General features: G+C 37.9%; 1 protein-coding gene across 6 annotated transcripts in view; it reads right to left on the bottom strand.

Moving 5' to 3' along the window:
• The window catches only part of Gigyf2 (GRB10 interacting GYF protein 2), a 133,051-nt gene that overhangs the window by 41,576 nt on the left and 76,726 nt on the right, over nt 1-14,749 (bottom strand). For 5 of the 6 annotated variants that reach the window (XM_050123096.1, XM_050123094.1, XM_050123099.1 and 2 more), the window contains 6 exons: nt 10,911-11,090; nt 7,515-7,732; nt 7,261-7,423; nt 6,993-7,181; nt 2,364-2,560; nt 1,327-1,486 (listed from right to left, as the gene is read on the bottom strand). In XM_050123096.1, the coding sequence (XP_049979053.1) occupies nt 1,327-1,486; nt 2,364-2,560; nt 6,993-7,181; nt 7,261-7,423; nt 7,515-7,732; nt 10,911-11,090 (1,107 nt within the window). The remainder of the gene's footprint in view (nt 1-1,326; nt 1,487-2,363; nt 2,561-6,992; nt 7,182-7,260; nt 7,424-7,514; nt 7,733-10,910; nt 11,091-14,749) is intronic. The other variant, XM_050123098.1, reaches the window with a different exon arrangement.

Genomic DNA, 14,749 nt, shown 5'->3' with positions numbered 1-14,749 from the left:
AAATTTATTATCAAACTCTGGTACAGATACAAGGAAACAATAATGTCATTAGAGGGCATACAGAATTGTTCAGTCACTCTGGAATTAAAAAACTAAAGATGCAACTGCAATAGTACTTGCACTTCTGATCACTTATACTGAAGTTATGATAGACTTTCACATACTGCCCATAAATGCTTACAGCAGTTTTATTTGTAGCAGTCAAAAAATTTGAACCACCCAAATGTCCTTCCTCAGATGAATGGCTAAACAAACTATTATAAATTGACATCATTCACTATGACTCAGTAATACAAGGAAACAAAGTATGACTTTCCAAGGATTATACTAAATGGATAGCGCTATCCCCACCATTCTATGCTGTATGAGTCTACTTACAGAACATTCCTAAAACGATAAAATATAAAAATGTAAAACAGATTGGTGCTTACCACATATTAACAAAGCAGTGTGGAAACAAAATATATGTTTCTATAAAAGGGAAACAATGCTGCTAAAATGCAAAGATTCTGAATCTCAATTGTCAATACCCAGATGTTCTGCCACTGAGAAAAACTGGATGAAGGACAATTTCATGTGAAACCACAATTATCCCAAATAAAATAAATTTATTAAAATGCACGTATATACAAAGCGCTGTTCTGAGGTATCTTAACATTATACTTGAATGTTAACAATGAACAAATATATACAAGACCAGGCAGAGTAACTCCTATGAAGAGAATAAGGCAGGGAAAGAAGACTAAAAGTAGGAGATGTTAACATGCTGGAGCCCTCAAAGGATATAATCAGTAAGTGTTGTGCTAAAACTGACATTAACATACCAACAAACAACTCAGGCTCTAACGATTTTAAAAACAGAAATAAATCTATATGGGCTTTTTACAGCATTCTCCCCTCTAACTCATTCAAATCATTTAAGGGATTCATTTGTAATACATGCAATCTTTTCTTAGTCATTTTAGTAATTCTCTGTTGTTTATATATAGCAGGTCTACTTCAGCAAATCAGTCAAGGTTCTCCAAAACTACTGCCATCATTGTCTGTTGGTCTAGGTAACAAAGCACAGAGAATCATTACCTGCTTCTTACCCAGCTGGGATGTGTGGAGCTCAGATAATGCACAAACCATTTGCTGACACTGTTGTCATTTTGGTCATCACTCTCTACTTGTGTTCATTTTCCTATGTGATCTTCTTTGTATTTACAAAGAAACTGTTGACTTTGTTTCTATTATGCAAACAAACATTAAACAAACACCCCTTCTCAGGAGGTTCTGCAAGTGGCATAGATAGTTCAGTACTTAAAGTGAAAATGGGCTGTTTACCTTGGATTTCTCCCTGAGGGTCTTTGTAATACCACTTTTGCATTGCTTCGTGCATCAGTGGAATCGAGACTCCTTTAGCTCTGTGCTCTTGCAGTTTTGATGTCAATCTTTCATCATCTAGTGCACTGTCTTGGAGATAAGCCACCATCTTCTCAGCTTGCTAGTAACAGAAGATAAAGGGATTCAGGGAACAAATGATCTCGAATTCATATTATAAGGCTAGTAATAATGATCACTGTTTTTGAACTACTTGATTCATGAAAGACATTATGCAAGGAACAAAACCATTAACAACCTAATCCCACCTTGGAAAAGAAAAAAAATATAGATCAAAGACACAAAATCAAACAACTAGATTGAAATACAAACTAGTATGGATCAAAGCCTAGGCTTCAAATAAAGGTTTAAAATATGCTACTGTTGTCCCATTCTAGATTGTTTTCACAAACCTTCATGTCTGTGTAGAGATGTTAAGAGAATAAAAGGCTCAATTAATACAATTTCAAATAAATTACTCTACAAGTTTCACTAACATATCACTAACCCTTCCATCTACATTTCCTGTCTCTAACCACAACCAACCTGAAGGAAAGAGAAGTTCTACAGAAAATCAACTCATTTATTTTTCATGTGTTGTTACACACAATCTTCGGGAAACACAGACGTGAATAAGAATGTTAACTAAAATCCTGAGGCTTTTAACGATTATTCCTGCTGTACTTGAAGTAAAGAACACAAAACACGCAGGGACCATCCACAGCTGCTTGTATTCACCATTTTTAGCATTCCATTAATGTCCAAAAAGAAAAGAAAAGAAAACAGCTAAGGGCAATCGCAGAAGAGCAAAAAATAACCTGACATAATGACTACTACATAGCAGAAACTTAAAAGCATGAAATGATCTGAAAGACAATTACTCACACAAACATTAAATAACCAAACAATTTTTCCAGTACTTTAAGACCTAGTGCATAAAACTTCTGTATTGGGATATACATGGAAGTTTGAGAGGAGAGGATAAAGTAACCTGATTTCACCTGTTCCAAGTGTTTGAGGCCCTCTTCATCATCTGGCTCTGTGGAAACACTGCCCATACCAGGAGCCTCAATGGCTGCTGTCTCAACTGGCCGTGAGGCAGAAGCAGGAGTGGGAACAGGAGGTGGAAGAATGACGAGAGGAGAGGCTGTATCTGGAGGAAGCTGTGTTGAGGGTTGCTGGGAGGCAGGCACTGTTTCTAAAGGGAAAGAATGTAGAGTAATGAATGTTCTTATAAATGTGGAGACATCTCAAGGTTAATTCTACATTAATAAGTGGAACAGTCTACTGTATAGGCCTGACTGAGATGTCGACCCTGAAGCTACTTCCTATGGAAAAATGCAGTATATGTCCCTAGAATGACATTTAAAAGTCCATAAAGCTTCTTTCTAGCAATGTCACTATAGCATCTAGCCAATAATTAGTTGTATCAGTCAATCTACTCCATTCAGAAAGAGCAAGCCTCTAAATAAAGATTAAGATACTCAAAGCTTTTCAAAGACATGTCATCTCATCAAAATGTGTTTGGAAAATCCCGGTAATAACCTTAAGTACCTGTCTCAAGTGGTAATATAGTGTAGGTTTGAAGAGTCTTACCAGTATAGGGCTTTCTTTTTTTTTTTTTAACTTTGCTTCCTCTTTTTTGGGGGGGGGGGCAGAGGGGAGCTTTTTGGAACTCACTCTGTAGACTAGGCTGGGCTTAACTCAGACAACCACCTCTCTCTACCTTCTGAGTCTCCAGGATGCTGAAATTAAGAGTGAGCTACCATTGCAGTTTAAATATTTCTTTTCTCTCCTCTCTCTCTTCTCTCTCTCTCTCTCTCTCTCTCTCTCTCTCTCTCTCTCTCTCTCTCTCTCTCTCTCTCACCTTCCCTTTAATTTTATATGCATTGGTGTTCTGCTTGCATTTATATCTGTGTGAAGGTGTCAGATGCCCTGGAAGTGGAGTTACAAACAGTTGTGAGCTATCATACAGGTACTGGGATTTGAGCCCAGGTCCTCTGGAAGAGCAGCCAGTGCTTTTAATCACTAGCCATCTCTCTAGCCCTTGCCGAGGTTGCTAGCTGAAACCTCTCAGTATGGAGGCTCCTAAAACAAATGTGGAAGATGGTGTAACTAGGTCAAATTGCAGTTTCTCCTTTAAAACCTTGACTGTTCAATTACAAAGAACCTCTTCAAATGCTTGCTCCCCTCAAGCATTGCCAAATTTTTCTTAAGTCCAAGCTATACATGCTGCCTCTTTTGTGTGACCATCATCTACACCTGATAGACAGGACTTCTATTTGCCCCTTCTCATCAGTAAAGCACCCTGTCAAAGATACACAGTGACACAAAACTGCTAGATTCACTGATTTTCCCTTACCATCATTAGATAATATGGAGCAACAGACATTATTGATCCCAATTCGAGGATTGAACGATCCACCTCCTTCCTGCACTTGTAGACTATCCTTTTGCCTCTCAAGGAATTCTCTGGCTCTCACACCTAAAACCAAAAATTCCTCAAGCTCCTGTTTTCAGTTCTCTCTTTTCCTAGCCCCTACAAATTGTATGGTTTTGTCATTGTGCTCTTCATTTTAGGGCCTCTATCTCTCCATCCTCCTAATTTATGTTCTCACTATCTCCCTGGCTCTACACTGCTCCCATCCAGCTACAGTCCCCTCATTTGGTCAACTCTCATTCTTCTTCATGCTTCACATTCAATGTTCTAAACAGAATTTAATCATTCCTCTCTCAAATGAGCTCTTTGACTTCTGTTTGTTTTCTGGTAACTAATTGTCTGAGCTACCTTAGCTATCTTTGCCATTTTCCTACCATGATGTATAATCAGTAACTAAGTTTGTCAATTTTTGACTAAAATCTCATCCTCCACTACCTCAATTTATAAGTGCACTGCCTACCTCACTGTGTCTAGTCAGAAGTTCAGGTCACAAAGCAGCCCATGTGTCTGGATACCCTACATAAAGCTATCAAACCTAAGTTCCAACCATATTTTCTACCAACCTTCTTAAGCACACATGGTACCTATTTTTTTTTAAATATTTATTTATTTATTATGTATACAATATTCTGTCTGTGTGTATGTCTGCAGGCTAGAAGAGGGCACCAGACCTCATTCCAGATGGTTGTGAGCCACCATGTGGTTGCCGGGAACTGAACTCAGGACCTCTGGAAGAGCAGGCAATGCTCTTAACCACTGAGCCATCTCTCCAGCCCCCACATGATACCTATTTTTAAAGGGACAGGGGGTGACCTGAGGGAACAGCAAAATGGCTCAGTGGTTTGGGGGTACTTGCTAAGTAAACGTGACAGACTGAGCTCAATTTCCAGAGCCTATATGGTAGAACAGGATAAGTAACTCTTAGAAGCTGGTTTCTAAATTCTACTTGTAGGTACATATGTACATGTAACATGTAAACATACCCATGTGGGGGTGGGAGGGAATAAATGTAATAAATAAAACTGTTTCCTGCCCAATTATACAATCAGTCTTATTTTCTCACTGTACTTTCATTGTTCTACAATGTAGTTCTGGTACTACAATGTTCTCTCAATTGATCCGACTTTATCAATTTATACCTCCAAATTCTACTTTCTATTTCAAGGTCTTCTTTTAAGACTACCTAGCTCCTGAACCATCCCAAGAGCCTGCTAACACAATTTAACTCCAGAGCCCCCCCCCCCCAAATATGGAATGATAACCTTTAATACACACCTAATAAGAATTCTCAAAATATACATATCTAGACTCCGCGATTTTCTTGAATAAGATTTTTGATCTACTCTTAGGCACAAAACACCAAGAAACAACTAGTATGAATCAAACAGGTCTCAAGAGACGAAAATCTTTCTCCTAGCTGAAAAGTTATGAGCAGACAGCTGCTCATTTTTCTTTAGGGATGTGACTACTCACAGATTGTGTATGCTCCAGAGGATGGCTTCACATACCTGTGCACATGGGCAGACCTATCTGGTCTTAGTGAGTAATTAAAAAAAAAGGGGGGGGGGCTTGTGGTGTGGCAGAGAGGGAGATGTGTTAGGGAAGATCCAGAGAAAACTGGAGTGGGTTGGAGGGAAAGAGATTTACACAGGATCAAAATACAGTGTGTGTGTGTGTGTGTGTGTGTGTGTGTGTGTGTGTGTGTGTGTGTAATTGTCAAAGAAAATATTTAAGAAAAAAAAAAAGAGGTTTAAGATAAGGTTTCTCTGTGTAGCCCTGGCTGTCCTGGAACTCACTCTGTAAAGCAGCCTGGCCTAGATCCAGCTGCCTCTGCCTCCCAAGAGCTGGCATTAAAGGCATGTATCACTACCACCCGGCCTGAAAACAAATTTTTGGTTCAGATCTTCAATATATTAGTCTGGGGGTGGGGGGATAGAAATACACCTCAATCTTTATAATATTGTTTTGTTAGGTGTATACATATAACATTGTTATCTTAACCACATAACAGTACTAGTTTCTAAGAAACAGAAGATAATAACCTAACAAGGAGGGAATAAAGTTTCAGCTATACAGAGAAGCACAAACAGGGAAAAAAAAAAAAAAAAAGCACAAATCAAGGCCAAAAACTTTTTTAGGGTGGTAAGCACAATGTGAGGGAGATAAAAGAACTGATGTTGAAAGTACAAGGGAGTCATGTGATAGATAGATCTAAGTCTAGCAGGCCATGTTACCAAGGGCAGACTCTTATGGTGACTGAGTCCTTCAACATCATCCATTACAATACAATATTTAAGTATTTGCATGAATAATCAAAGAAATACATAATAGTGTTTTTAAGATGTATGAGTGATTCAAATAAATATAGTTAACACTATAAACGTTGTATAAAGTCTTGCTTTCTAGCAAAAATGAAGATTGACTTCCACACTGACCCAGGTACTCCTCCTGTTCCCTTGGGACAATGGTATTTTTGTGTGAGGTTGAATATATAATACCAGATGGAAGGCAACCATCTGCTACGGGAATCCAACAAATACAGAGGATCCCAAACAAATGTACAAATGGAGTCAAGACAGCTACATCACCTTAGGAACTGAGGTGCTTATCTCCGTTCTTACAAAGTTTAGCCCTGTTTCCATAAATTTTGAGATTTGGAGACATGAAGAAAGTAACATCTGACTGCATTTACTGGCAATGATACCTATTCCAATCGCTCATCCCCTGAAAACAGTTCCATAGTGCTGGCTGAGGCTCATTCGTTTCCCAGCTGCACAGAATCCAAGTAACACACAGAAACTGTATTAATTAAATCACTGCTTAGCCTATTAGCTTTAACTTCTTATTGGCTTGTTCTTAACATCCTAAACTAACCCGTTCCTATCATTTTATATTTTATCAGGAAGGTTGTGGCCTAACAGCAAGGTTCCAACCAACAGCTCAGCATCTTTCTCCTCTGGCAGCTCCATGACTTCTCACTGACTTGCATACTTTCTTCTCCTCTATCTGCTTGGAAATCCCGCCTTACCCTATTCTGCTAGGCCACTGGCTGAAACAGCTTTATTTGTTAACCAATAAAAGCAACACACAGACAGAAGGACTTCCCACACCACTTAAGTAAAAGGTGTCACACCAGTTACCTCTGGTCTCAGCAAAATCGCATTTTAGGTCTACTTTCACAAATACATACCATCCCCTCTGCTGGGCACCTTAGCTGGGAGACTAGTTTCTGTCCTACGCTCTTCGTCGGGTTTTTCCATTTGTTCAGCTTTGGGTTCATCTTTCCTCTCCACCTGTAGTGCTTCTTGAGGCTGATGATCTGAAGGGGTACCTGGTCTAGCTGATGATAATGATGTTTGAGGTGCTTCCTCGTCAGCTTCTGGAACACAAAGCCATAGTAAGTGAATTCAGGGAAGTTTTTGTTTAAGTGGAATTCAGTAAGACAAAATGGGCCTTACCAGCTCCTGCTCTGTCTGTTTTTTCTCCCTCTTTCTGATTTGCCTTATCAGGTTCTTTGGCCTCTTCATTATGGCTGCTGTCAGAGTCAGAGCGCTCTTCTCCTTCCTCCACAGGCCTGAAGTCCATTTCCTGCTCTTCAGGAATAGGTTCTTTCTGCACTTTCTGTAGCAAGAAAGTAAATTCAAGGTTAACAGCATATTTGGCTTTGGTGTAAGGTCAGTGCCTGTCATGGCATTTAAAACAAATTTCTTACTTTTAGAGAGAGGAATGCTCCAGAGGAGTCAAATGTGCCCATTTCTTCTTCAGCGTCCTCTAAACACCATTCCGGCAAGCTGTCCCTGTCATCATCTATGCTCCCACTGCCAGAGCGCACTCTTCGGTAACCCCGCTCATCATCTCGATCTCGAAAATCAAACTCAAACCTCCGGCGACGTTCCATGTGTTCCCTCCAGCCTGTAGATCGAGGGCCATCTGAGTTGAGAAAGACAGAAACCTTAGGAAAGGTTTATGACAGTATTTGAAAAAGAAAATAATGGTTATGAAATAAAGAAGACAATGACAACTAAGAGCAAATTCTAACAGATCAGCCTTCTAAAGAAAAAAAAAAATCAGGAGAACTGAGCTCAGATCATTTACCATCACTAAGTGACAACAGTGTTTACCTTCAAAGCTTGTGGCATGTTACAAAGCTAAGCTTTAAAAGATAAATTTAAAACAAAGCACACTGGAAGGATACTATATTCAAAAGATGCACTCTGAATAATTAGGTCATTCAGTGGGCACTGATTAATTACTTGTATGGCCCACTCCTAGCCAAGACTTAGAGCACTGGCTGTCTCTCTGAATTAAAGCTCATGTTCTCTCTTTGGTAGGTATTAAAACAGTACCCTTCTTCTTACAAAAACATTACTCTGAATTATAACAGCTCCTCACCATACCTAATTACTAGTGTTAATTTCTTGCTTATAATTCTAACCTCCAACAACAACAAAAAAAAATTCATGAAATTTCGGCACTGATAGGTTATGATGCCCAAGATTTTATATGGCAAATCTCCCAGCACGGGGGCAGAGCAGGTTTGCCCCGGCTCTGCATCCTCTGCTGCTTACCCACAGCAGTGTACTTCCTCCCTTCAACTTTCCTCTGTTCTTCCTTCTCCCTGTCTAACAGCCCCAGGGGCATTCCTGAATCCACCCCAGCATACTTTTTACTGAATCTACTTTCCAACAGAAAAAAAAAGCCTGCCCAGTCAAGGTACTTTTCTAAAACAAAAGTACTCTTTTTAAGAGGAAATGGAAGTTCTTGCTACATGTCCAATCCACATCTAAGAGTCCCAAAAGAAAGGTGGTTTTTAAACCTTTCTTTTCTAGTCTTGACTATAAGGGAAAAAAAGAAGCCAAAATGAAATGCTCTTACTCCTGAGGCCAAATTTGCTAAAAGAAACAATCTAAAAAGTACTGTAGAATGGGAATGGAGGGGGAAATACTGTGGAAAAAATTAAGATGCCAAAAACAGATGTTAAATACAGAACTTAAGTTCAAAAAAGAACAGATACTTCCATTTACTACCTGCTGAGAGCACAGAATTTTATATATGCTTTGTTTAAATGTAAGGCTAGAGCCATTACTCAAAAGGAGTCTTCATGATCAAATGTTAGATTCCAGAGTCGGCTGTCCACTGCTATCATGTCTAAACAGTCTAAGTATGCACACTGATAGGAATCTATCCTTCTAGGCACTCAGCTCCTGTTTCCCTCTTACTGAGTTTCCTAAGTTCATCTCCAAGAGTGGAGGCTTCCCTGTCCTCTGAGCCCTATCTCCAGCTATATCCAGCTGTGAGCTCCGCTTTAATAAAACTACATCCCATACATTGTCTTATCAAGAGTTAGTAAAATTTTACTCATGAAACTAACTGTAGCAAGTGAGGCATACAGCTTACTAAGGCTGACCATAGCTTTATATGGGATTTACATCTAGAATAAAGTGAGAAATTTTCAGAAGATAAATCAATCTAAAATATTATACTGAAAATTACTATAACTCTAATAAAAGATTATAATCTAAGAGGTGGAAATTAACTTATAATAACTAAGTAATCTGACTAGATTTTCAAATATGCCAGGTTCAAAAGTAAAACATATTCACAAAATTAAAAAAAAAGTTTTCTCCAGATCTCTTTTATCTTTATCCCATAAAACATCTTTTAAAAGTACATGGACAAGGTGGGGCAGAAGTAGATTGGGAGGCTGACAACAAAACAAATGAAGAATGATTTAGAAAAGAGGGAAAACATTGTATGACCAAATTCTAAGCTGCTGGGAAAGGACAACAGTAGAAGATGACCACTAAATGCTGACCTAACTTCCTTTAATAGTCTCAACATCACACACTTGGGCTCAGAGGCACTGTTCATCTTCCAAAACATTCACCTTGTTTGTTTTTGACCAGCTGGAATTTCTCTTCTCCTTCAGCCCAGATTCTGTCCATTCTTCACTGAATGCTTATTGGGAACATAAGTCTACAACACCTCTCCTTACAGGCAAGCTCAGCACAAAATGCTGCAAGCCTTGAACAGAACTATGACATGTGGTTGCCTAGGATACAGACTGATGAGAACTGCCCGGATCCTATGATATAAACAATGCCCACTCATGACAGAAAATCTGCCCAAGGGGCAGCTGTAAAGAACTGATATAATCACCAGACTTTTATCATAAAGTTAATTCTATTATGTTTTTATCTACATACCACTCTGTAACAAACTAAATGCCTGCTACAGTGTGTCAGCTAGGTTAAAGGTTTGGCTAACAACTTGACTTTAAATTGAGAAAAATACTAACATTGTTATAGTACCCACTACTTAGGTAACCTTCTCTGGCATACAGCTGGTATTATTATGCTTCACAGGGCTGACACCATTCTGTTTATGTGACCCCACTATTCAAGCTACAGTACATCTGAGCATCATGAGGACTGAAGCAAAGGAGCTTCACAAAGCACCAGTGTCTTCAATTATTGGCATAGCTAATGCTCAAGAATGGTTTGAAACATTAAGAGTCCAAAAAAACAACTTAGAAATTTACTAATCATTACTACTCTTGTTCTCTTTTCTAAGTTCAGGAGGACAAAAGAATAAACTTGTGATTATTCCTGACCTAAGTTTAAAGTTTATTCTCCTTCTCCCCCAATCACATTTTCAAGGGAGAGAAAAAGGGAAGAATAATCCTTTCTTGTTCAGGAAAAATACCCATGAAGACAATACACATTCCAAACATATAGTTATACATTTGTAAGGTTTTTTTTTTTTTAATATTCCCTATTAAGCTTTAAAGAATGCTACAGACAGATTAAAGATTAAGAGGTAGACAAATTGAATGAACTCCTCCCCCATGCTTGTAAATGCAGCCGGGTGCTTCCTATTAAACCTATTTGCCCCAGGAAAATAGAAAATTGATTTCAATCAACTGAGTAGATGTGTTGGGGAATTATTTTGTTGAAATATTTTTTGTAGTAAAAAAGACTGAGCTATGACAGTATAAATAATTTCTTTTTAAAAAAGAAACAAACTATTTTTCTTTTCCATTAAATCCCAAACATTTTTAGCAAGCTCTCATTCAGTTCCTTTGTGTTTTATACAACACGACTCTTACCAGGGCTGTGAGGCCGCCACCTCTCTCCATCCCTTCTTGACCCAGCTAACCGCCAACCTCCATCTTCATCTTCTCCATTTTGTTCCTCTCTAAAGATTCGCCAGTTTTCACTTTCTGACCGTATAAATTCATGCTTTCTCCCCATAGATGTTGGTCCACTTTCCTCAAAATTTGGTCTCCCTATAAAGATAAAATATGGTAAGTTAATACGGGCTCTTACCAGTAAAGATTTTGAAAAACAAGTAATACTTCAAACTTTCTCCCTATCTGTTCCTTCCAATGTTCAAAAAATGTTAATAAACTGCCTATATACATAAATATTACACTTTTCTTAAAGCTGAATGTTCAAAGACTCAGCAATTAAAAATAATAAACAAAAATAGTATGTGCAATTTTAAAAGGTATACAATGAGGAGCTAGAACAATGGTTCACAGTTAAGAGCACTTGCAGAAAATCCTGGTTCTGTTCCTGCCACCCTTACAGTGGCTCAAAACCCTCTTCTGGCCCCTGCTGACACCATACATGAATGTGGTGAACATGCATACATGGAATCAAAACACTCATACACATAAAATAAAATAAATCCTTTACCAAAAAAGGACATACACTGAAAATCCAACTAATTTTCCTTCTACATAAGAACTCCAGAGACTTAGTCCCCAGAACTAAGAAAAGAAACCATTAGTTCCCTATAAAATCTTCCAAACACTGCCCATGTATACATTTAGTCATGTATAATGTATAACACATTCCCTGAGGATAACATACTCTTTTGTAATATTAAAATTTTCATCCAATGATGTATTTTGCCAGTCTTTCCCTATCAGCATACACTTTTTAAAGACGTTCTTAATTATATTACCTTAACTTATATAACCAACTGGCATGGGTTTAAATCTCCAAGATCAGAAAACGTATACATTTCAACCAGTTTTACTAAAAAACAGATTGGAAATTCAAAAGTGAAGGCAGTGTATTGTAAAGACTCATTTACTCAGCAATAGAGGAATATGACAATAGACTCATTTACTCAGCAATAGAGGAATATGACAATAGATAGCTACGCTATCTAATAATGTCTCAAGAGTTACTGATTTAAAAAAAAAAAAACTGTAGGCAAGGTAAGCCAAACTGATATATGCTGATATGTAACGTCTTACAAAATCTCACACTAGTTGAAAATAAAGAACTAGAAGAAAATTGAAACCCTCAATCTGCAAGTTACATGTTCTCTTGGTGACAAATCCTTTCAATTAATCCATAATGAAAGTTTTAAAGAAGGAATTCAATGAGGAAATCCTTGTTTCTAGTTATATTACATTCTATACATACTAAGATTTAACATTCTGTTTGTCCACACAGTTTTTCATTGTTAGCAGGTATTATTCCAACTAAATAATAAAATACCTTAGATCGGGGTAGCTAGACAGCTCAGTGGGTAATGGTACTTGCTATCAAACCTGACAACCTGAGTTTAACCCCTGGCAACCAAATGGTAGAAGGAGAGAACTAACTTCCAAAGTTGTCATCTGACCTTCACACACATGCACCTCACTACACACACAGGAGAGGGAGAGAGGAGAAGAGGGAGAGAGGAGGAGAGAGAGACTTAAAATGTAATTAAAAAAAAATTCTTAGAAGGGAGAAAAGACATTGTCTGCTAGGAAAAACACTATTTGCTTTTTGCTGTGGTCCACAGCTTCCAGGATCCCCCCAATAATCCCTAGCCGTTGGTATCCATGTATTAATTTTCTCTTAAGAGTGAGCTGAAATTATTGCCAAAAAATAGAATATACCTAAAATAATGTCACTTTCTGAATCTAAAGTTGTTTTTTGTTGGTTGTGGTGGTGGTGGTTGTTTTCTGGAGACAGGATCTCACTGTGTTACCCTGGCTGGTCTGGAAGTCTACTATATAGAACAAGCTGGCCTGCCTCTACCTTTTTGAGTACTGGGATTAAAGCTGGGTATCACCATGCCTAGCTCTGATCCTAAAATTTAAAAGGCCTCTCTCTTTAAGCATCTTGGAATCGTTCTCTGAAAAAAGTCAGCTACCCCATGGTACCTGTAGTGAAGCTCATACTGCAAAGCCTTAAGGCTCTTCACTTATAGAAACATAAGATTAAAAGTGGTTCCAATCCCAAAAGAACCTCTAAAATGACTAAAGAATAGGCAGACAAATTTTACTGCTTTCATTGGCTAGGTGTCTTGGACTAGCCAATAAATGAAGCAGAGAAATAAACATGCATGGCATGGTAGCATAAGTCAGTCCATAATCCCAGCAATCAGGAGGTAGATGGTGGATCACAGGTTCACATAGGAGTCTGAAACCAGCTATGCTAAATAAGACCTTAACTCAAAAGTCATTCAGCTAAATTCTGGGGTCATCTACATTAGGCAAAGACCAAAATAATCACTTAACTGATTTTTTCATTTCCAATTCTTCTTATAGGAAGTTAATTTTCCCATTTTATGACTGAGAACATTGAGGCTCAAAAAATAATCCAAAAAAAAAAAAAAAAAGTACAGACACACTCACTCCTTGCACTAAAGGACCTCCCAGGCTCTTCTGCTTAGATTGAGGGACCAATATACTTTATAAAATACTATGTTTGCTATATGGCTTTATGAAAAATGTAGCTACCCTCACAAATAGAGAAATTTAGAAGAAACCCTTAATGTATTTGAATATAAAAACAATGAGGAATGGTCACAAATGCTATTGAGCTGTGAGAACACAAAGTGCTAATTACAGAAGGCTAAACTAATCTAGCCACTCATTTTCATCATCTGCTTTTCCACATGGGACCTTGGGAGTAGTGAGCATATTAAAGTAAGCAATATAGTACTAATAGCAAAATGCAGAACTCGCCAAACACTGATTATCACTTTTCTTAAAAGAATAAACTATTAGAGGCTTTATTAAATAAAAATTAAAATCACCAAAGTATTAATAATGTTACAGTCTTAAACTGGAAGGCTAAAACAAAACTGCCAAAAAGTTCAAGGCAACCAAGCTATCCTATAGTGAGATGGGAGTGAAAGTGAAGGCATGAGCACATGGGAGCGAGCATGGGAGACAGCACATGAGAAAGAGAGAGCAAGGGCAAGTGAACTGGGAACATAACTAGGCCACAATTTAATGCATACATACAAACATACATAGAAACAAGATGAGTGTTCTTCCCTCCCCTCACTATATTGTAGACAGGCTTTCAATAGCTGGGCTCACGTAACCCTTCTGCTTTTGCTTTTCAAGTGACTGGGTATAGACCATCACCAGAGAGCCGAGCCTGAGTAACACTCTCACTGGAATCTACACTCCTGCTGCCTTATAGTCCCATTTTCCACTTTTGAAAGCAAGTATTTCTCTATGATTATTCATCGCCTAGCAAGACCAGTAAGTCAGTTATATCCTGACATTTCTCATTTGAGAGTAGTGGGTCTGATATGAAGCAGTCTGAATTTACCTGAACACTAGTAAATCAGTTAACAGAATTCAAATTTTAGTTACTAAATATCTATTACTATAAAACAATTTCTAAGAACTGTCATATTCTTTTCACTAATCTACATATATACTAAATATTACATATGAATATCAACAATAGAAAGGTTTCAATTATGAATTACTGGTAAAGCAAGGAAACCTATATGACAACAGTCCTTATAATCCCACATCTAACCTTCAGGACGCATAGTCATTTTCCATAGAAAAGGGTGAAAAAGACTCAAGGACTTGTAAATAGACTTCACTCTTTCCTACTTTCCTCTTCAAAAACCTTTAATTAAAGTTCAACGTTCTTGGGTGTACATATAAAAGATATGTAATTCATTGTT

Source organism: Alexandromys fortis, unplaced genomic scaffold (assembly GCF_014885135.2).
Source record: "Alexandromys fortis isolate MF-2015 unplaced genomic scaffold, M_Fortis_MF-2015_v1.1 scaffold_213, whole genome shotgun sequence".
Taxonomy (NCBI): Eukaryota; Metazoa; Chordata; class Mammalia; order Rodentia; family Cricetidae; genus Alexandromys; species Alexandromys fortis.
The sequence above is the reverse complement of the archived record's forward strand: the minus strand, read 5'-3'. Positions and strand labels throughout refer to the sequence as shown.